This window comes from Balaenoptera acutorostrata, chromosome 11 (assembly GCF_949987535.1).
Source record: "Balaenoptera acutorostrata chromosome 11, mBalAcu1.1, whole genome shotgun sequence".
Taxonomy (NCBI): domain Eukaryota; kingdom Metazoa; phylum Chordata; class Mammalia; order Artiodactyla; family Balaenopteridae; genus Balaenoptera; species Balaenoptera acutorostrata.
In genome coordinates, this window is record NC_080074.1 from 97,097,825 (window position 1) to 97,119,637 (window position 21,813).

Here is a 21,813-nt window from a genome sequence, read left to right on the forward strand (position 1 = left end):
CCTAACAGCCTCACGTTTGCATTTTAGGTCGACATTGATTGCAGTCAGAAGGTTGTAGTTTACGATCAAAGCTCCCAAGATGTGGCCTCTCTGGCCTCAGACTGCTTTCTCACCGTACTCCTGGGTAAACTGGAGAGGAGCTTCAGCTCTGTTCACCTGCTTGCAGGTAAGGCTTGTGGTAGAACTGTGAAGACTCGGAATCTCCTTGAGCCTGTGAGTAAGCAGGATTCCACAACGAGCTCGAAGCACGCTAGGTGGACGCAACTTTGAGGTCATTGTGTAAAATGACTTATTTATAGCTTTTGATTGACGTAACTATTCTAGTTAACCTGAATACTGTTGTTCTTCCCCATTGGTCAGTGTATTTTTGATTTAGCTCAAATGCCTCTTCATCTGGTATTTATTAGCCAGAAGTGCCGTGTAGATCTGTGTGCCTGTATAGATCTACAAACACCGAATGCTCTACATTTCAGCTCCTGTCCTCAGTTCCCACCCCCAAGGAGAGAACCCATCCAGTATTCAGGGTGAACCCCTGTTAAACATTTTTGGTTGTAGTGGACTGCAGCGATAAGATCACCCATCCTGGACATTATGTACAATGAGATAGAAAGAGAATGTGTGCAGAATATTTCTTCCAGTAATTAGAGGGAAAATTTTAAAATGAACCTACGTATTTTTGTTTTGTTTTCACAACTAAAAAAAGTCTCAACTTGCAAATGCTAAGCAACCAGATGACTTTATAAAGTGCATGGAAAGGGCTAACTATTTTATATCTGCCCTAAAGGAGGGTGGTGTGGGAGTTCCATCTCATCAAATTCCAAAGCAGACTGTTCATCCTTTGCTTTCCCTGTTTGGCAGACAGTACTGAAGCCCTTTCACTCACTCTGGCTCCCAGAGCAGGGAATACAGTTTGACAATGCGCAGTAACCTTTACCACAAAGCCGCTGTGTCCAGCAGATTCTGCCACAGTGATCGGCAAGATCACTTTTAAAAATCTGATCTAAGAAAAACAAAATATTGACAGATATTGTCACTTTCACACCTTTCGTCTTTTGTTGCAAGGAGAGTCCAGTGAGCTTGATGTTACTGGCAATTGATTGTTAGACTATGGACATTTCAGTTGTAAGAGAATAGGATGAATCAGTTGTTGGTTTGTTACCACATTTAAACTCTCTGAAGGTTTAAATAAGACTTCTGTGTCTTTATTTCTCTCTCATCGGCTTTTGCTCCTGGTTTCAAAGAATAAGCATAGTTACCTGTCACTTTCAGGTCGTCTGTTGGCACACGTTTCATCTGTGCCGCAATTCTGTCCTAAAGGGAAGCCAGCTTGTCTCAGAACGTAGTTCTCAGAACTCTGTAATGGAGAATTATAGCATTAGGTTCTGTGTCTGTTGGTAGGCATGGTCTTTTACTGGGAGTGTAACAGTGTTAAATCTGACAACTGTTATTAGAGTTCCACTCACCTCGGTTGCTGAGTTTAGGAACGCAGTCATGCTTCTTGGAGCCACTGGGAGGGACTTTACCTTGGAATCCTATCGACGGAACCAGGGTTTTTCTTAAAGAGGGTACACCCAGACAGAAAGAGATTATCCCTGCTTGCTCTTGTTTGAGACGCTTTTCTCTACGGGGGCTCTGACCCGACAGCTTGGCCAGGCAGACACTTCTGGAGGAATGAGCTCATGTCGAGTTTTAGTTACTCAAGTAGTTTCTCCTCTTTCCCGAGAAGCTCTCCCTTGTTATGTGGAAGGTTCTTTCCAGCCATGTGCGGCTCTGGGAGGGGTGCTTATTGGGCAGGAAGGAAGGAAGAGGACTCATTCTGACCATCAAGATCAGCCCTAGGGATACGTGGGATGGTGCTGGTCAGAACCCCTGGCATCCCCACTTTGTACAGGAAGTGGGTCCTAGGCCTAAACAAAAGCCCGTCAAGGCAGCTCCGAGAACCACATACGTGTATTCACAGCTCCATCTCGTCATGCACACCCCAGAATCCTGTATTCTTCTTAGATTAGAAGGTGGCTTCAAGGACTGAATGACCTTGCTGGGGACTTTCTGAGCAGCGAGATTTCTTAGGACACCTCAGAGAGGGTTCTGGATGATTAAAAGCCTCCCAGCCATCCGAAAGCTTCTGACCAGTTGGAAATTCCCTTGGTTAGTGAGCCTGTCCTCAGAGTGGACAGAGAAGTAGAGTTGGTAGAAGAGAGTGCTGGGGAAGGCGTGACCATCACTTCTCGGCAGTGCTTTGTTTTTTGCTTTCGTTTTTTTGTTTTTTGCCAAGGTCCAGCAGCTGCTCAGAGGACGTCCCAGGGATGTGGGGTAGAAGGACATATCAACATGTGTTTCTTAAATATTTTGCTTCGGGGAAAATAACTGACCTTGGAAAAGCATGCTAGCGTCCCACAGGTGCTACGGGAAATGACAGGGTCGCTGGAGACAAGTTTCACTACAAGCTGACCCCAATGCTTTCAGCAGTTACAGATGCTTGTTGGCCCTGTGGGGATGTGATAATAGAAAGACAAAGTGGTTTCTTGGAGTAATTTTCTCCATCACTTTAGAGCTTTCAGTTACTTTGAGATTATTCAGGAAGAAAGTATCAAATACGTCAGATGGTTTTTTTATGGTCATTACATCAGTATACGGAGTGAAGAATTGTGGCCCGAATTCCATTCACCTCCTCAGGGCCACCTGACCTAGAGAGCAGTGACTCTGGAGAAGGGAAAGAAGAGGACCTTCCCGAGGAACTGATAGAGGAAGCATCTTATTTATTTATTTATTTATTTATTTTTGGCTGTGTTGGGTCTTCGTTTCTGTGTGAGGGCTTTCTCTAGTTGCGGAGAATGGGGGCCACTCTTCATTGCGGTGCGCAGGCCTCTCCTTGTCGCAGCCTCTCTTGTTGCGGAGCACAGGCTCCAGACGCGCAGGCTCAGTAATTGTGGCTCACGAGCCTAGTTGCTCCGCGGCATGTGGGATCTTCCCAGACCAGGGCTCGAACCCGTGTCCCTTGCATTGGCAGGCAGATTCTCAACCACTGCGCCACCAGGGAAGCCCGAGGAAGCATCATAATAAGCCCTTTTCCTCAAGCAAGAGGAGACCCAGACTTACCTGTGTGGCCTAGTTACATGGTCATTAATGATGAAGACTCCCTTTCGGGAGAGGGTCGGGTTTGGGGAGGCTGCACTGGCGCGCAGCGGGCTTAATTCTTCCGTATGGGACGGCAGGTTCTGCTCTGGGACAGGCTAGCCTGGTAGACTTCAGCTTCCGCCAGGGAAAGGGGTCCTGTTAAGCCACCTGGACAGCTGACTATCAGTGAGGCCGGGGTCCCAAGCCTTCCGGTCCTGAAACTTAGAACCTGGTTCTGCAATGAACTCGGCCTGTCTTGGCCACATCTGTGGGCCTACTCAGCCAGCGATCTTGACCCCTGACTGATCAACTGTCCCTCTTTTTAAGCCCAGCCAGTATTCTAAACCAAGTGATTAATATTTGATAGCCATATGCCACATGTGAGTCTTTATTATCTTAAAATCTTATTTAAACTTACGTTGTCGTGTATCTTTTTCATTTGTTAGCTTAACCCCCCTCCTGGATTCTCTTTTGCAAGCCGAGGACTATGTCTTGTTCATCTCTGTGTTCCCCACAAGGCCTAGCACTTCTTCAGTTTTCAATAAATATCTGAAATATACATTAGCTTGCATGTAGGTTTATACCATTTGTATTTCATATGACTTATTTTATTCATTTAGTTTAGTTTGTAAGTGATTATATTAAACAGTGATGAAACTAATCTGAAAGTGTAGCGAAAAGTTGAGGACATTTTGACATAAATGATTGGCAAGTTGTCTTCGTTCAGGTAGAGCAAAAATATAGCTGTTATGGGAAAAGTATCCAATACGAAAATGTTTCCATCTATTTAAGCAGATTTCAACATGATTTTAAGACCTAATAAATACACTAGTACAGGGAATTCCCTGGGCGCCCAGTGGTTAGGACTCTGAGTTCTCACTGCTGAGGGCCTGGGTTCAATCCCTGGTCGAGGAACTAAGATCCCACAAGCCACGTGGCGCAGCCAAAAAACAAAACAAAACACTAGTACAATTAAACAGGGCTTAAATCCTGAACTTTGATGAGGAGCTACGAGCTCTAGAAAACCTAGTGCCAGTCATAGGAGGATACAAGCCCTTGAATCCATATGAATTGAGAACAGTTGAAATAATCTTTTTTGTACTTTAAAAGTAAATTGAGGGACTTCCCTGATGGCACAGTAGATAGGAATCCACCTGCCATTGCAGAGGACACGGGTTAAAGCCCTGGTCCGGGAAGATCCCACACGCCACGGAGCAACTAAGCCCGTGCGCCACAACTACTGAGCCTGTGTGCCACAACTACTGAAGCTTGCGTGCCTAGAGCCCATGCTCTGCAACAAGAGAAGCCACCGCAATGAGAAGCCCGCGCACCGCAATGAAGAGTAGCCCCTGCTCGCCGCAACTAGAGAATGCCTGTGCGCAGAAACCAAAACCCAACGCAGCCAAAAATAAATAAATAAATTTATTTAAAAAAAAAAAAAGTAAATTGATTATCCTGCTTAGCCATTAATAAGTCTCCCAGTAGTCTCCCAATAACCAAGCCAGATTAAACCATAGCATTGTTTCACCCCTGGGGATTAAAGAGTTTTACTATGAGTTGTAGCCTCATCTTAGCCAAAAAGAATGAACTTGGATCCCTTTGGAAAGTTGTCCCTCATCACTGATGGATATAAACAGTTGCCAACCTTGACTTATTGATCAACTTTTTTGGTCTTGTTAACCTTCAGAAAACTAGTTCTCTCTAAAAAAGAATCTTGTTTCTTGGCCTTTATTCATTATATTACTTTATTTTACTTGCCTTTGTCTATTATCAATATATTTCTAAGGGTGCCAGATTGAAAATAAATATATTAGAAAAAAAGAAAAACCACCGAATTTGGACTTTTTTTGCGTGTGCTAACATTGAGAAAAGAGTATAAGTGGGTTCATTTAGTAGAAATAAAGATTGCTGTTCTATTATTTTCTTCTCTTTCCTCGCTGTTGTAACTCTGAGTAAAAGCAAAAGGGACCCACAAAAGTTTGCTAATTCTACAGCACTCATTTCTATCCTGTGATGAGGCACAAGATTGCCCTGCAGCAAAAAACCCTAATTGAATCACAGACCTCAGCCCTTTCACTTACAGACGAGGAAAATAACAGAGCCCTTGCGTGACTCTCCCCAGCCCTCACTATTCTCACTGTGCGCCCAGGCCCCTGTCTGCAGTAATTCCTGAGTCTTCTGGAATTCCCTCAGGAGGCTAGACTGAGAATCAGGGGTGCCCACTTCAGATCAGGCCTGTGCTTTTTGTGGTAGCTCTCTCTCAGCCTCTTTGTGGACTTCAGAGGCATATTCTTACTTCACATTTTATGGAAGAAGCAATGTATAAAAATAGACTGTATATAAAATTTTTAAGCATTAAATTTTTTCAGCTGGGGGGAATCATTCCTGAGCCGAAATACCACTCCGGATAATGATAGAAGGATACCATTGGAGTCGGTGTCAGGCGCAGTGCTGAGGGCTCTTAGAAACATTTCGTCTCTGAACACAGCTAAGGTCTTAGATTAATGTCTGCTGTGGCTAAAGGCCAAAGACGTATTTCTTTGTTTTGAGTTAGAGTTGCTACTGTAGTTAGAGCTAGGAGTGAATAAAAATGTATTTGACTCTTGACACATTTTCAGTTTAACAGGAGTCTAGATTGAGTCAGCAGTTCCGTGTAATGAATGTGCAGCTTTGGTTCAGTGGAACCAGTTACCCTCCTGATGGAAGCAGGGCAGAACCTGATCTTCCCGCTTCCGGATTTGCTATGTGTGCCGTTGTCATCATGCGTTCTCTCATCCAGTGTGGCGTTTCTTCTGTCCCTGTGCCTAGAGAAGGGAAATCTTCAATCATCCCATTTCAGATCCTGTAGTAGCTGGTAAAAGAGATCGACGTTAATGGAGTCCAGTCAAAGTACTACAGTTGTTCAGGAATTGGCTCTCCTTGTGTTTAAAGAGCTGCGGTGAGAGCCACTGAAAACAGACTAAAAATAGGTGCCGTTTCGCCCACTGGTTGCCGTGTAGCTGCTGGCTCTGCTTCTCAGTTTGCATGAGGTTATCTAGCCCGTCTTTTCTCCAGTTCTTACCTGCCTGTGTGGTAACAAGCCAGCTCTGTCACTCCCCAGCTACCGGTGGCCAAGGCATCACGCCTGAGGCTGTGTCTGTTTAACAAATGGACTGCAGACCAGGCTCGAGACAGTTCCTCACCCTGACATTTTGCACAAACTACACAGAAGCACCCTGGGTGACAGTGGTGACATCAGTCTTCCCCTGCCCTGGTCATGTCATTTGTGTCCTGTCCATTCAGCTGGCCTCACAGGGCTCGAGGGCTCCCTTGGGTGGGCCCCGGGGTGGGCCTGGGGGATAGGGTACTGGAAGAGTGCACATCTTGTCTCTGCCCTTGAGACCCCTCGGTTAATTTGGGGCAGCACGTCTGGAGCGGATGAAATAGAAGCAGATGACAGTGCGTCAAGCTGTGTGTCACAGTGATAAGGTGTGACTCGGTGTCGCCTGCAGGAGTTGGGGAAGGTTTGAGGACGGTGGTGGAATTTTAATCGAACCTTGAAAAATGAGTAAGATTTGGGTGGGGAGGGTCCTCTGTGGACTGACATAATTAAAAATGCCAGGAGTGAACACAGATTTTAGGAGGCAGCCAGGAGACCGCGTGGACTTTTTTGTGACGGGAGGAAGGGGAATCGAGAGCAAGTGCAGTCAGGCTGTGCGGGCCCTTCAGCCTGGAAGGACGAGTCTGTGCTTTGCTGGGCTGGCCTGGGGGCCCTTGGAGGCTCGGTGACACCTGTCACCTCTTGGCCACCAGATCTGTCTTCTGGCCTCTCTGCGCTCTGCTTCCAACTCAGGTCCACATCAGCCCCTCAGACCTGCCCCCAGAGCCGCCTCCCTGCTCTCTCACCCTGTCTTGCTGCGTCTCTGCCCTTTCCTCACACTCTCGCTAACGTTACATCTCTCTTTGATATTTTCAGTGTAACTGTGATTATATCACGCCCCGGCTTAGTCTGCATCAGTGCTCTTAGGGTAAATTCCAGAATCCTTCCCTGACTCCGAAGCCCTGCAGTGGCGGCTCCTGCCTGCCTCTGTGCCCTCATCTCGTGCCCCTCTCCGTCCTCAGGTTGTTGGGGGGTGTGTGCGTGTGTGTGTGTGTGTATTTTAGCACTTTAGCCTCGGTTGCCCGAGACCTGCAGCCCAGAGGCACCCTCCTCCTCCTCGAAGTGCCCCCCTCTCCCCATGTGCCCAGGTGTCTCCTGCTGGATTCACAGTGCCCGTCAAGCCCCCCCTGGCTCCCAGGCAGAGTTGGGTGTCCTCTGTCACACACACTCCTTTGGCCACCCACCATAATTAGCCAATTATTCATCTAATTATTTGGTTGAAGTTTGTCCCACTAAACTGTCAGTTCCAGAGAGGGCCTCTGTCGTGGTCACCGCTGTCCCAGCACCCAGCGCCGTGTCCGGCTCGCAGCAGTGCTCACGGCATGGCTCTGAACCCTCCTGTAGGTGCCAGGGTTTGGCTGGCGAACAGGGACCCTTTCCTTCCCGCTGGTCTGCCACATCTGCTGGGAGGCGGTGCGCTTGTCCCCGGAGGAGGACGGCTGCCGGAGCGGACACACCCGAGGGGGTCCCGGGAGGGCCTGCTCGGGGTGGATTAGGAAGCCTGAGCCTCACGGGAAAAGGCCCAAGAAGTGAGCTGTGTGGTGACCCGTGCACAGTTTACACGCCAGGCAGATGGGACTCTGAAGAGTCGTCCTCCGGAGACCAGACTCCTGTCCCCTTTTCCGCGGGACTCAGAGTATTGTCTCCCGATGGGTAGTCTCATGAGGCCTTGCCCCCTGATGGTCACCAGGGGCACGTCCAGCAGCCGCGTCATCCTTAGCCGGGATCTGATTATAGTTGGTCCAGTTCGTTTCCTGAGAGCTGTGCCCATGGTTCCCTGAGCCCTGGATGTCGTACCGGACTCTGTAGTCCTGAGCTGCCGAGGGAACCCGCCTCTCATGGAAAGTTCCCTGGACATAAGCACCCTGAGGACTCACTGGGGCTTTTGGATGATGAAAGCAGCATTCACCAAGTCTCCCTTTTTAATCTGTCGTAGCAGAGAAATGTCTTCCTTGCCCTGTGCCGCTTCATTCACCCTGAGGGTCCTCTGGGGCCTTGTGGTCAAGGAGTAGGAAGCAGGTTCTGGGCTCACACCCAGGCCCACAGAGCTTTCAGCTCTGAATGGAATCAGGAAATCCTTTTGAACACCCAAAATACACAAGACTTATGTCCATCAACAGCTATTCATTGTATCAAGGGAGGATTCAATAAACATTTAATTATGTGCCAAGCACTGTGCTAAATGCAGAGGTGATTGCAAAGGAGTGTGAGACACAATTCTTATGCAGACAGTTCACAGGGTATTCTAGCCGGAGAGGTAAGAGGTCACCACACACACACACACCCCCCCACACACATGGAAAGAGAATTCACAATTACCAGGTCAATGGTAAATTCTTACTGCCATGTGATGGCTGTGTGTGTGTGTGTGTGTGTGTGTGTGTGTGTGTATTTTTTGGCTGCGTGGCTTGTGGGATCTTACTTCCCTGACCAGCGATCAAACCTGCGCTCCCTGAAGTGGAAGCACAGAGCCCTGACCACTGAACTGCCAGGGAATTCCCATGGCTGTACCTTTTATAGAAGTTCTAAGTTGGCAAGATCATATTTAAATACACTGGTCAGGGAAGAATTTTTTTTTTTTTTAATACAGCAGAATTTTAAAAAATGCAACAGAATAGAATTGAAACTAGAGGGACTTCCCTGGTTGTTGCCAGAGGCTGGAGATGAGAAAGCCCAGGTGCGGTGGGAAAACAGTAAGAAGATGAATGGGCCTGGGACATGGTGGTGGGTAGAATAGCGACAGTGAGGGTGGACAGTAGAGTGGGATCCGATGATGAAGGGCCTGAGTGTCCGATCAGGAGTTTTGGATTGTATTCTGTGGGTATTTGGGAGCAGAGGATACATCAACACTTTATCTTAGGAGCTTAATCTGGCAGCAGAGTGGAAACAAGTTGGGAAAAGGACGGACGGATCAGAGAGAGCTGTTCCTGAATTTATCTAACAGTGCGGCGTGGAGCTCATGGGCTGGGGGTGGGGGAGGCAGGGACAGACAGAGGGACGTCGCAAAGGCAAGTCCAAGTGTTGGCATACCAGGTGGCTGTTGCTGAGGTGACTGGGAGAACGGGGCAGACGCGAGCAGGGATACAGAACCAAAGAGAGCGAGATATTGGCTTGGAATTTATTTTAAAAGTATCGATAAGTCTTTCAAGTGAAAATGACCAAAAGAGGATTGAAAATGTTAACTTGGAGTTTGGGACCTCAGGCCCCCAAATGCAACCTTGGAAATCTTTGATTTTCAGATGAACGTGAGCAAAGGTGATCTCCTTAGTAACTTCCTCCTTCCGTGCTGGTGGAAGCAGAGGCCTTCTAGGTCCTTCCTCCGCAGGAAGCCCCAGGCTGCTGTTCGCTTGGCTGTGGCTTCACGTCTTAAAGTCACTGGAGGACCAGTCGGGTGGCCTCTGTGAACCTCTCTCCTGCTTATAGCGCTTGTTGCCTTTGCTCAGCCAAGGGTGGATTCTGGCCGAAATTCCTTTTGATTGGTCGTTCTGGTTGTGCTGTTCAGAACAATCTTTGTTTGAAGGCATGTATTGAGAGTCCTGCCTGGCTGTGCGTGTGTGCGCGTGTGCGTGTGTGCATGCCTGCGTGCGTGCATGTGCTTGTGTGTGTGTGTGCGTGTGTGTTGAAGAAGAGCCTCTGGGTATAGTTATGTATTGCCAATTTGAAAGATCAGTAAAAGAGTAAAAAATATCACTCGACATCTTCTGAGAACTCTTTTTTTTATAATATTCTTTTTTCTTTTTTTTTTTTTTTAAAACCCCACATTTGTTTATTTATTTATTTTTGGCTGTGTTGGGTCTTCGTTTCTGTGTGAGGGCTTTCTCTAGTTGTGGCAAGCGGGGGCCACTCTTCATCACGGTGCGCGGGCCTCTCACTATCACGGCCTCTCGTTGCGGAGCACAGGCTCCAGACGCGCAGGCTCAGTAGTTGTGGCTCACGGGCCTAGCTGCTCCACGGCATGTGGGATCTTCCCAGACCAGGGCTTGAACCCGTGTCCCCTTCACTGGCAGGCAGATTCTCAACCACTGCGCCACCAGGGAAGCCCTGAGAACTCTTTACTAAACAACCCTTCTGGATTTTGCCAGTCGAATTGATCTAGATAACATTATCTTGAGGAATGTAAGATTTAGACATTATGAGTCACGAGAACTCTTATAAGTTGCATTATTTTAGTATTTAGTGCTTTTTTTTAACGCTAGTATTTTGAAATTTTTTAATTCGTTTATTGTGTGTTTGATAATTGTGTTAATCCAAAAATTAGCTAGAGGGCTTCCCTGGTGGCTCAGTGGTTAAGAATCCGCCTGCCAATGCAGGGGACACGGGTTCGAGCCCTGGTCCGGGAAGATCCCACATGCCGCGGAGCAGCTGAGGCCGTGCGCCACAACGAAGAATAGCTGCTGCTCGCCGCAGCTAGAGAAAGGCCCGCGTGCAGCAATGAAGACCCAACACAGCCAAAATTAATTAATTAATTAATTAATTCTAAAAAAAGAGAGATGGGATTGTTTTGTTTAAAAAAAAAAAATTAGCTAGAATGTCCCATTCCCCAGCTGTGCCAGGTGATAGGTTGTTTCATACAGAGTGAGCTTTTTGGGGGTGCTCTTTATGGGGCAAGTTTTATGCGATGGAGGCTACTTCTCAGGTTTCCTGGAGGATCTCCGCAGAAACGCATGTCTGTCCACCATCCTCTCACGTGGATGGAGGAGATGGAATAAGAGTTTAAAATGAACGCTCCACGTCATTTGGGGTTTTTCTCTTCTGTGCTGCTCTGCGGAGAGTTGACTAGATAGGACATAATCGCTGCTGAGGAAAGCGTGCCGTGCTCTCTCCCCTCCTGGAAGTGATCGATCAAGCCTGTGTGGTTGGGCTTACCCAGACCAACCTGTGTACATTGGAAAAGTACAGTTACATATTTTTGTTTGCTTTCTTTGGAGGTACAAAATTATGTTGCCTTTCCTTTGCATTTTATGTCAGTGGTTTCAACTTTCCATGTATACAGTCCACTGACCCTGGGAGAACTGTGACCATGCCTGTGTGTTTTTAAATGGATAGAGGATAAAGTTGCCTGAATCAGTCACTTCAGACTAAAGTGCAAAATAGTTATTCATGAGAGCAATTAAAATACTTCCAGGGCTTCCCTGGTGGCACAGTGGTTAAGAATCTGCCTGCCAATGCAGGGGACACGGGTTCGAGCCCTGGTCTGGGAAGATCCCACATGCCACGGAGCAACTAAGCCCGTGGGCCACAACTACTGAACCTGCGCGTCTGGAGCCTGTGCTCCGCAACAAGAGAGGCCGTGATAGTGAGAGGCCCGCGCACCGCGATGAAGAGTGGCCCCTGCTCGCCACAACTAGAGAAAGCCCTCGCACAGAAACGAAGACCCAACACAGCCAAAAATAAATATAAATAAATTAATTAATTAAAAAAAAAATACTTCCAAAATACACATTTCAACATTTCATTGTTTAATATTAGGGTTTTCTCCTTTGTGTAGTAGCAAAGCCCAGATTTTATTTTCAGTATGGAGAGAACGGTTCTCTGCAGGTGCAGGAATACTCCACTTAAATCCTTCACGTATATTCTAGAATAAGTAAATGAATGGGTCATATTTATGTCACAAAAAGGGGGTCTTTGTGTTACAAAAGGGTTAAACTGCATGAGAACTATATTTAAAAGCTGAAACTATATAAACTGAAAATGATTTAATGTACAGAAATTAAATTTGCACACAACTTTAGAAAAATATTTTTCATAAAGTAGAGCTTTGTGTAAATAGATTTCTGTCCATAGCCATGGAACTCATCCACAGTATGGGAAGGGGCTGCCTTTAATCCCCCTTCCCAGCTTAGGCAGCTCTGTCAGCTGATAAAGCTCTTATGACTTGCTCCGCATTTGAACTGAAGCATAAGTGAGCAGCCCTCTGTTTCTCCCTGCAAGGAACTGTCTTCAAAGTCATGGAATTGACATTTATCTTTGGTTTGACTAAAAGGATACGGATACATGTTGAGAATTTGCGTCTTAAAATTAACATTGCTAATCTGTAGTAAAGTGCTACTTTTGTAAATATTCTTTTATTTTAAGAAACAACTCTGTGATTTATAACTGCAAGGGTCAGAGGGAAGAGAAAACCGACCAGTTAGAATTATTTAGTGGCATCCTTTTATGTATTTTATTTTACATGTCAAACTTTTTTTTCCTCTGAAAATGGAATGGTGGTTGACATTGGCTTTTATAGAAAATTATATTTATGGTTTGAATTGTGAAGGACGTACTCTTAAGGGAAGAAGTGTTTCTTGGCTGAATGAGAAGAAAGCGATATACAAATTATGAATGCCTTTAAGCTGTACCAAGTGTTTTCTCCGTTCAAAGTAATACGTATGTTTTTATTTATTAACATGCATTCTACAGGTAAATTTGTGGAAGACTAACAGAAATATGAATTTTTAACATTGCAGTTTGTCTGACTGTCCATCCAAGTCTGTAGAGGCCAGTGGTGTCCGTATGTCTATCCGCTGGTCTCCCCACCCCCGTTTCTCTACAGGCCAGGGTGTCTGCATATGTGTCTTCCTTCCTCTTAAAACAAACACTCCTAGCACAAGGGGCCAAAGGCGGTACAGTGTTCTGAGATTCAGGGAAGCACACGTGCGTTGTTCGACTTTCTATTTTCTCCATTCCTAGATGATAAGCAGCATAAAATCTAGGGACAGGAGAAACTTGGCAAGATTGGATGGTGAGTCAGATACTTGAACAACTTTAAAAAATATTTTTAAACTTTTTCAAGAAGCGTGTCAGTTTCTCAGTGCTGCTTTCACAGTAAACAAGTGGAGATCATGAACTGATGTTGCATCTTCTTGTCATAATAGACTCTAACTTAGGGTCTGGGGACAGCAGAGTTGGGACAAGGGCAGAGATGACTCTTGATTCTGTGTCTGTCCGCCGTTTGTAACAGAAAGTTTACGTAGATGAATTGTACTTTTCTTCTTGTAAGAGGAAGAGGGACATTGCAGACATATTTCAAAACTGAGTTGCTGTTGAGGCTACAGAGATAGTTTCTCGAGGGTTCGGGTAAGTCAGGCAGTGTCTCATCTGTTGTTAATTAATGAAATGAAACTGGGGTCACTGGAGTCCAACAATGAATGAAAGGTCAGCGAGTGGAAAAAACTGTCAATAAAGGAGGATGTCAGCAGAGTGGAACATTGTCAGAGATAAAGATCAGGGAAAATGTACTCTTTGGCTGAGGTAGTGTTTTGTGGAAGTTACCAGGAGTCCTGGTTTGGGACATTTCAAGCCAGACTGAGCACTAAATGAATGCTCTGATTTCACAAAATCTGTTAAATATTTTAAGGCTGTTTGGATTTGTGCTGCTAGAGATTAGTTGAAAAAATTTGTAAGAAAAAAAAAAGGTTTCTGTTTGTTTTATAATGTGTTATTGCTGTTTTGTTTGGCTTTGGGGTTTTGTTTTGAGGCTGAATAGTGGCTGCTTTCTCTCGTTTTTGTTTTTTTTTTTTCTGTTTCCTTAGAATTTTCTAGAGCCACACTCACATTTTACTTGTTAGGACCACCAAAGTTAGAAGTGATTTAGGATAAAATGAATGATAGAGCTGCACTGCAAACAGCCCAGGCTGGCCAGCCTTCAGTTTACGATTGTTGGAGAATCTGTCCCCTCTGAACGTAGTTCAGTGGAAGACGGGCTGCAAGTCACCGAGACGCAGCAACAGTCTTACCACCGATTCACAAACTGTGATCGTAAGCCGGCCATGACTGTGTCTTTTGTATCCCCCGCTAGTTCTTCCTCAGCTTTGTTACTGGTCTCATGTGACGCACACTTACAGAGTTCTTGTTTCTCTGGTCAGGTCAGATCTCCTTCCCTTTTCTCTCCGTCATCGAAGTTTTTGAACCATGTGGCTTGGGGGAAGCAAGGCTCTTCTGTCAGTTTGGGAGAGGCCCATGGCCATCCTCAGCCTGGTGAAATGAGACTAAAATGAGGGCAGGACCCCAGAGATGTCAGCAGGCTGTCCCCACATCCTAGAGAGTGTTGCAGTTAATTCCGTGGTATTTAGAGACACGGTTTAGCAGAGCGAGTGAGAGTACAGTCTCGAGCCGGGCTCACATCCAGCTTTGTTGGTTATCACCCTGTGTCTTTCTGAACCTCTCTTTCCTTATCTGTAAAATGGGAGTAATCAAAGCACCTTACCTCATGGGGCAGTTGTAACGATTGAAGAAATCCTTGTAAAGTGCTTAGAGCAACGCTTGTCACATAGTAAATGTTCAGTAACTCTGGGAGTCCTTATATTATTTATAAATATGATGACTTATAAGTTTCAAATGGAATTCAAGTGGAGTTTCCTTGGATTGTCTGGTTTCTCTGTTCTCTGAGAACATTTACTGGACTCTCGTTTTGTTAGATTTAAATGAGAGATCATCCCATCAACTGTTTTGGAGCCAGAATAGGAAAAAATATGAAAACAGTTCTTTAGAGAAACACCAGAACAACAAAAGTTAATGGAAGTTAAAATTTAAATTATAATCAAAATAGTGGCCGTCAGTTATCGTGTTGGGTAGGTGTAAGGCAAATAATGTATAGACTCTTTAGCATTTATTATTACAAGAACTGCTTTGAGGGAAAAACTCACCTTAAATAACTGCATTATGCAGTTAAGAGACTGAAAAGGACAAAACATTAATGAAATAAAATGATAAATCCTAAACAGTGACAGGCATATACGTATGCCAATATTAACTGACCCCTTTTTTGAGATTGCCGTGGCTTATACTTTAGGTGTAGGGATTCTAATTTACTTCATTTCAGTAGATGCAACAGCCCTAGCACAGCATTTCCTTGAGTGTGAGTTCCACCAGCTAAGATTTTAAGAGATTTTAGGGGGGAAAATGGGAGGGGAAATTCCATGGTCAAATAAGTTTGGGATCCTTAAATTAAATGAAAGTAAACTGGTTTCCATTAGAGATTTTTTTTCAGAGCTTTTAATATGCTTTTAATATGTGTGCTGTGAGTCTCCCAGGGAGACGTGATACGCAGCGTTTCTCTTACTTTTTGGACCAATATCCCGTCTGTCAGCTTCCTGCAGGATGCCGGCGCCCTGGAGCAGACTCTGGGAAATGCAGCCTTAGAAGCGTTACTGTTTTCGCTTTGTCTCAGGTGTATCCTACCGAGGTGTAGCTGCAGATCAGGGGTGGAGGAGGAGGGCCCACAGACGAAGCTGGGACCTCGATGTCAGATCACTGTACCATGGAGGGCTCACTCTGTGCAGGCACAAAGCACTCACGCATATTAGCTAATTCAGTCCTCTGACAGCTCTGTGAGGGGGTGTGTATGTGTGATCATTATTCCCATTTTACGGACGGGAAGCTGATAGCCAGAGGGTATAAGTCACTTGTCCAGACCTGACAGCTAGAACGTGGGGAAGCCAGGACACAGACTCAGGTACAGGGGCCTGTGCTCGTCCTCCCTCTGCTGTACGGTCGCGGGGCTCACGTGTGTGTGGTTTGTAGGCCGTCTGTGTGTGCACGGGGCGGGCTGGTGGTGGTGAGGGAACAGCACGAAAGTGTGAGGTGACAGTGAGTTTTGTGTGGCTGGAGAGTGCGTTTGGAAAGGGCAAGAAATGGAACCTTAACGCTGAACAGGTACAAGTCCCCAGGGCCTCGTCAGTCCCACAAAGGAAGGTGGGGTTTCTGTAATGGAACCCCCTGCTCTTTCTATCAGGTTACCTTAAGAACTTCAATAAGCAAACTGCTTAAGAGGAAAAACAGTGCGGACACTTGGGTTGGAGGCTAGGGGTGCACACCTACGTTTCGCAGGTGGCGTGGTTATTGTCACCGACTTGCTGCGGTCCCAGCTCGCTGCACCGCGCGCCCCATGCTGAGCACGGACGGTGGACGCAGAGGATCGTGCTTGCGCTGAACTTAGTGCAGGGGATAAAAAAGGGTGACACCTCCCCCGTCAACCCCCTGCACTTCTGCAGTTCTTGAGGGCATATTTTACATGTTTCTGGAAGCGCAGGAAAGGCTAATGGAATGTAGCTCAAGGAGATGGAGATAAATATTTAATGAGATTTTAGGGTCCTTTTTAAGATTTTATTTTTTATTGGAGTATAGTTGCTTTACAATGTTGTGTTCGTTTCTTGCCGTATAGCAAAGTGAATCAGTCATATGTATACGTATGCCCACTCTTTTTTAGAGTTCCTTCCCATTTAGGTCACCACAGAGCACTGAGTAGGGTTCCCTGTGCTATACAGTAGGTCCTCATTAGTTATCTATTTTATACATGGTAGTGTGTATATGTCAGTCCCAACTAGGGTCCTTTTTAAGGCTTGATTAAAGAGGTAAAAATGAGGCTGCTCTGTCTTCTTAACAAGTTAATTGTTTTTTAATTTAGTAGTATTAAAAATGTACACATATTCCCTATAATCCAAATGTCTTTGGTTCCGAGTTTAGATGTAGTGACTAGTGAGGGTCTGGAGAGTGAGGGATTTATCTGAAAATGTATCAGAATGTATTCAGTTCTTGGGTTTGGATTTGGATAGCAAGGAGCATTTAGATTGGAACACCCAGTGAAGACCTTGTTCATCTTTTCTTTTCTGAAAGGAGGTGAGAGTGTCTCCTTAGCCAATAGATTTCTCTTCATTAACAGGTAGTGAGATTGTGACCTGATGAAGATCATAGTGTAGGTCATTATAAGGACGGGACTAGAAAACACTGAATTCCTCTGAGTCCAGAAATCTTGCCACAAGGCGTCCATGTAACCTGAGTAGTTAGGGTCTGTCGGCCCTTGTTCACAGTGCTCAGCCAATGAACAGGAGACCCCGGAATCGGGGGTAATTATGCGACCCTCGATATAGAGAATATTTGTAAGAGTGAGGGGAGTATGTGGTATCTTTGAAATATAAAACTTACACAGTAGGAAGATTTAAAGTTCATTCTAGAAGGAACTTTTAACTCTGTCAGCTTTATTTTGAAGAAGTCACATCTGGCCTCAGTTCATGTGTTTTTGTATCCCCATCTTGCATCTGTCTTGGCTTGGTTATCTGCTACTTTCAGTCCTCTGTAAGTCGCACGACATAGGACAGGGAGCAGGGAGAAAGACGTAGGATGCGCGAAGGTGAAGGGAGTGAGAGCAAGGGGGGCGTTATGTAAGTGCCTTCAGGGCCTGGGGTCCCTTTCGTGGGCTTGCAGAGCCAGGGCTGGTGCTGGATTGTACCCCAGGCCGAGCAGCTGTGGACGGGGGTCCACTTGCATCTGTGGGGTCTGATTGCTCTTTCCAGACAGCTGCATTGAGTAGTTAGCAAAAGGCTGGTTTGCATCTTTGTGCACGGCGTAACTGTACCCTGTCTGTCCTTAGGTGGGTTTGCCGAGTTCTCCCGCTGTTTCCCTGGCCTCTGTGAAGGAAAGTCCACCCTAGTCCCCACCTGCATTTCTCAGCCTTGCTTACCTGTTGCCAACATTGGGCCAACCCGAATTCTGCCCAATCTCTATCTTGGCTGCCAGCGAGATGTCCTCAACAAGGTGGGTGCTTTGAAAATATCCTTCATTGCAGGGTTTCTTGACAGGAGCTGGAGAAGCACTGGGTTGCCGGTGGGCTGTCCTTTCAGACACATGCACCCCGTGTTCTCAGTGCAGCTCCCCCGCGAGCAGCCCAGCAGCCGTACCATCCTCCCCGGTGCCGTCTGCTGTGACGTTCTGATCGCCGTAGGAAGGCTAAGCTGTTGTCAAGTGTGCTGTTCTTACAGGTCCAAGAGACCTGCGGTTGGGCACACCCAGGAAGGCTAATGCCGCCTAGATTATTTCACATATAGAAATGTATGTATTTACTGCAGCAACTAGAAAGGGACTCAGGTTGGCTTGGATTGAGGAAGATCTCATGATGACTCCTGGCTAGAGGGGCAGGGAGGGGGGTATAAAAGGATGGTGAGGGCCAGCGCTAAGAAGATGCGCTGCAGGCGCCCCGCCTGAGGCCCCTCGGAGCAGTTTGGTTGAGAAAGAAGAGGGAGGACCATAAACCCTGGATGAAAAGGATGTGAGCCATTCTGAACAAGGTGTACCCAACAGAGGAGCCGTATTGATTGATTGAGGCCATTATATATAACGGTACACACATAACAGCAGTAGAACTAATATCCGTCTGTCTCCACAGCTTATATGCTCTTAACCAGTGGTGCTAGAAAGCAGTGCTCTAACTGCCTGGAAAGTGATTTGTCTCTAAAACCTCTTATTTACATCACCTCTAATTGAAAAAGCAATCAAAGATCTTAATTCAACTGCTGGTGATTTACAAGTGCTGCTTTTGGGCATTTCTGCTTGAGTAGCTGAAAGAATTGGGCTGACCGTAAAATAAGCTTCCAGGTGGGCTTGCTTTATTTTAGCACGTGGAAAGAAAAAACACCCTCTCTTTGGGCAGCAAGGAGGCATTCTTTTTGCTCTTTTTTTCTTTTTTGTTCTCAAAACTCCTACCTCTTCAAAATTTTGCCTGGACATTTTTGCTAACATGTCTGCTCTTTCTGTGAGGTATTTGAAATTTGATAGCTTACGCTTGCACTGAGCCTTTCTGGTGGGGTCACGATGTCTTTGAGCACGTGATTTTTATTAGTTCTCTTTGAGCGATAAGCAAACTATGTCACAGAAAACAAAATTAATTTCCTAAAGTCACATGCATCCCTGGGGCAAACCTGGAGATGCTTTATTTAATCCTTAGATCAGCAAATAAAACAAAATGAAATAAAATTCCTAGTTAAGGATCCTGTTCAGAATTACCCCCAGTAAAACTTAACCAGTCAGCTGGCAGGTGATTTTTTTTTTTTTAACATCTTTATTGGAGTATAATTGCTTTACAATGGTGTGTTAGTTTCTGCTTTATAACAAAGTGAATCAGTTATACATATACATATGTTCCCATATCTCTTCCCTCTTGCTTCTCCCTCCCTCCCACCCTCCCTATCCCACCCCTCTAGGTGGTCACAAAGCACAGAGCTGATCTCCCTGTGCTATGCGGTTGCTTCCCACTAGCTATCTATTTTACGTTTGGTAGTGTATATATGTCCATGCCACTCTCTCTCTTTGTCACATCTTACCCTTCCCCCTCCCCATATCCTCAAGTCCATTCTCTACTAGGTCTGTGTCTTTATTCCCGTCTTGCCACTAGGTTCTTCATGACCTTTTTTTTTTTCCCCTTAGATTCCATATATATGTGTTAGCATACAGTATTTGTTTTTCTCTTTCTGACTTACTTCACTCTGTATGACAGACTCTAACTCCATCCACCTCACTACAAATACCTCCATTTCATTTCTTTTTATGGCTGAGTAATATTCCATTGTATATATGTGCCACATCTTCTTTATCCATTCATCCGATGATGGACACTTAGGTTGCTTCCATGTCCTGGCTATTGTAAATAGAGTTGCAATGAACATTGTGGTACATGACTCTTTTTGAATTATGGTTTTCTCAGGGTATATGCCCAGTAGTGGGATTGCTGGGTCGTATGGTATGGCAGGTGATTTTACAAGTAGTTGTGTTACAGGTCCTTGTTGTTACTTCTGACATTCAGTGCAGTGGTACCTTGATTTTGCTGCATACCTTTTCCAGGTTTAACAGATGTGTCAGTTAACAGCTGAGTGAGGCCTGCAGGGTGAGAGCAGTTAAACCGGAACCTGAAGTTGAGGTGCGCGGGGGGCTGGTCGCTTTCTGTTTTTAATTGGCTTCTACATGTCTGTATGCTAAACAGGATAGGCACATAGATGCCTTGAAAGGAAGTGGTTGTAGGGGGAGAATGGGTTTATGCAAGCTCATGGGGAAACAGCTTGAGCAAGGAGTCATTCGGGAAGACTGTGAGAAAGCTGCTGTAGAAGCTACCGACATGCAGACTAGGGAGTGGTGAGAAGGGTGCTTTCAAAGTGGTGAGCAGAGATTTCTATGTATGTCACCTCTGGATTCACTGTTGAGAAGAGTCCTAGTGCTGGGGGGGATCTTACAGATCACTTAGCCCGCCTCCTTCTTTCAATAATGAGGAAATCGTAATTCCAGAAATGTTAAGTAAATTCCGCAACGTCACCCCGCTGATGGGGTTTAGAACTGGATGTGCCTCTCCTTCGAAAAGAGCATAAACTCCTCTTCCTGCTCCACTCTCTGGTTTAAACTTTCCAGGAGAAATAATGGGCTCTCTTCTTCTGGAAGATCTCCAGAGATGAAGATTTTATCATCTCCCCTAATAGTACGTTCCTTTTTAGTCAAACTTAGAAGTTTCTAAGAACAGCCACCACAAGACCACTAATTTTATTAGTCATCTTCCTATTTATTTATTTTTAATAAAGTGCCACTGAAACATGTTAAAAGCATGTCACGGAAATTTTCTGAGGAGGATAATAGTGCTTATCATTTAAAATGCTAGGCTGTTTATGTTACTGCATCTAACCCTCATAATAGGATTTGGAGGTAGGCTGGCTCTGAGTTATGTCACTTACTTACCCAAGATTTTATGGCTAGAAAGTCATTGACCTCAAAGCTAGTGAGTGATAGAGACATCCTCAAACCCAAACTACTCTGGCTCTAAGTCCTGTGTTTGTAGAACACCAGAAATCCACATCCTCTGGAAATTGAAATCTCTATAACAGACTGTTATGAAGGACTGACAAATCTTAACAGTCTATTGAATCACAGCTGAGATTTGTTTCCTCCTGCTTTTTCTACAGCATATTCTGTACCAGCACCATCCCACAGAAGTACAATGCAAGCCACGTATATAATCTAGAATGTTCTGATAGCCTTATTTAAAAAGTTAAAAAAAAACCTAAGTGAAATTAATTTTAATAACATTCATCACCATATGTCTAGAATATTATCATTTCAACATGCAATCAATATAAAAAATTATTGGCACTTTACAGTTTTTGGTACTAGGTCTTTGAAATCTGGTGTGTATCTTGTGGTCTCTGCACCTCTCACTGTGGACGTGTCACAGGTGCCTGTGCTTCCACAAATCCGATGGTGCAGGTCAGTACTCTCAGCATGTGATTGTTTTTACTTAGGTCTCAAAGACATAGCTCTTCTGGAAAAGACTGTAAGAAGGCACTGGTAGCAAAAAGAAGGCTCCTCCTTTCCCCTCACATCTGTACTTTGTTTCCCACAATCTGTCCTCCTCTGGTCTTTGTACTGGAGTTGTACGGCTGTTACACTAACAGTGTACACTGTTACACTGAAGCAGTTTGCTGGTGCCCAGTTCACATCTGACTGAGTGCGACTTGAACCGGAATCTCTAGTTATAATGGGAAAGACAAAAGTTCCTGATGTTTTTTTCTCCTTTACCAGTTAAAATTTCGGATGGACTTTTGTTTCCCACCTACACACGGGTTGTAGGATGGAATTCCCTACTGCAAGTAGTTCCTGAGCCAGGACCTCTTCGGCTTCTTCACTAAAGCTGCTGTGCCCCGTCTTTCCCCATTTTAAACAGGGTGCAGTCAGCTTTTTGGGGGTGGCTTCTTATTTCAGTCTTTTAACATGCACAGTTGGCTTTCCTGGGCTGCCTTGCTGTTCTGCCCGTCACCAGGGCTGCT

General features: G+C 45.4%; 1 protein-coding gene across 9 annotated transcripts in view; it reads left to right on the forward strand.

The window, feature by feature from the left end:
• The window catches only part of DUSP16 (dual specificity phosphatase 16), an 86,921-nt gene that overhangs the window by 40,439 nt on the left and 24,669 nt on the right, over window positions 1-21,813 (forward strand). For all 9 annotated transcript variants that reach the window (XM_057556404.1, XM_057556403.1, XM_057556406.1 and 6 more), the window contains 2 exons: window positions 28-166; window positions 17,607-17,770. In XM_057556404.1, coding sequence (XP_057412387.1) covers window positions 28-166; window positions 17,607-17,770 — 303 coding nt within the window. The remainder of the gene's footprint in view (window positions 1-27; window positions 167-17,606; window positions 17,771-21,813) is intronic.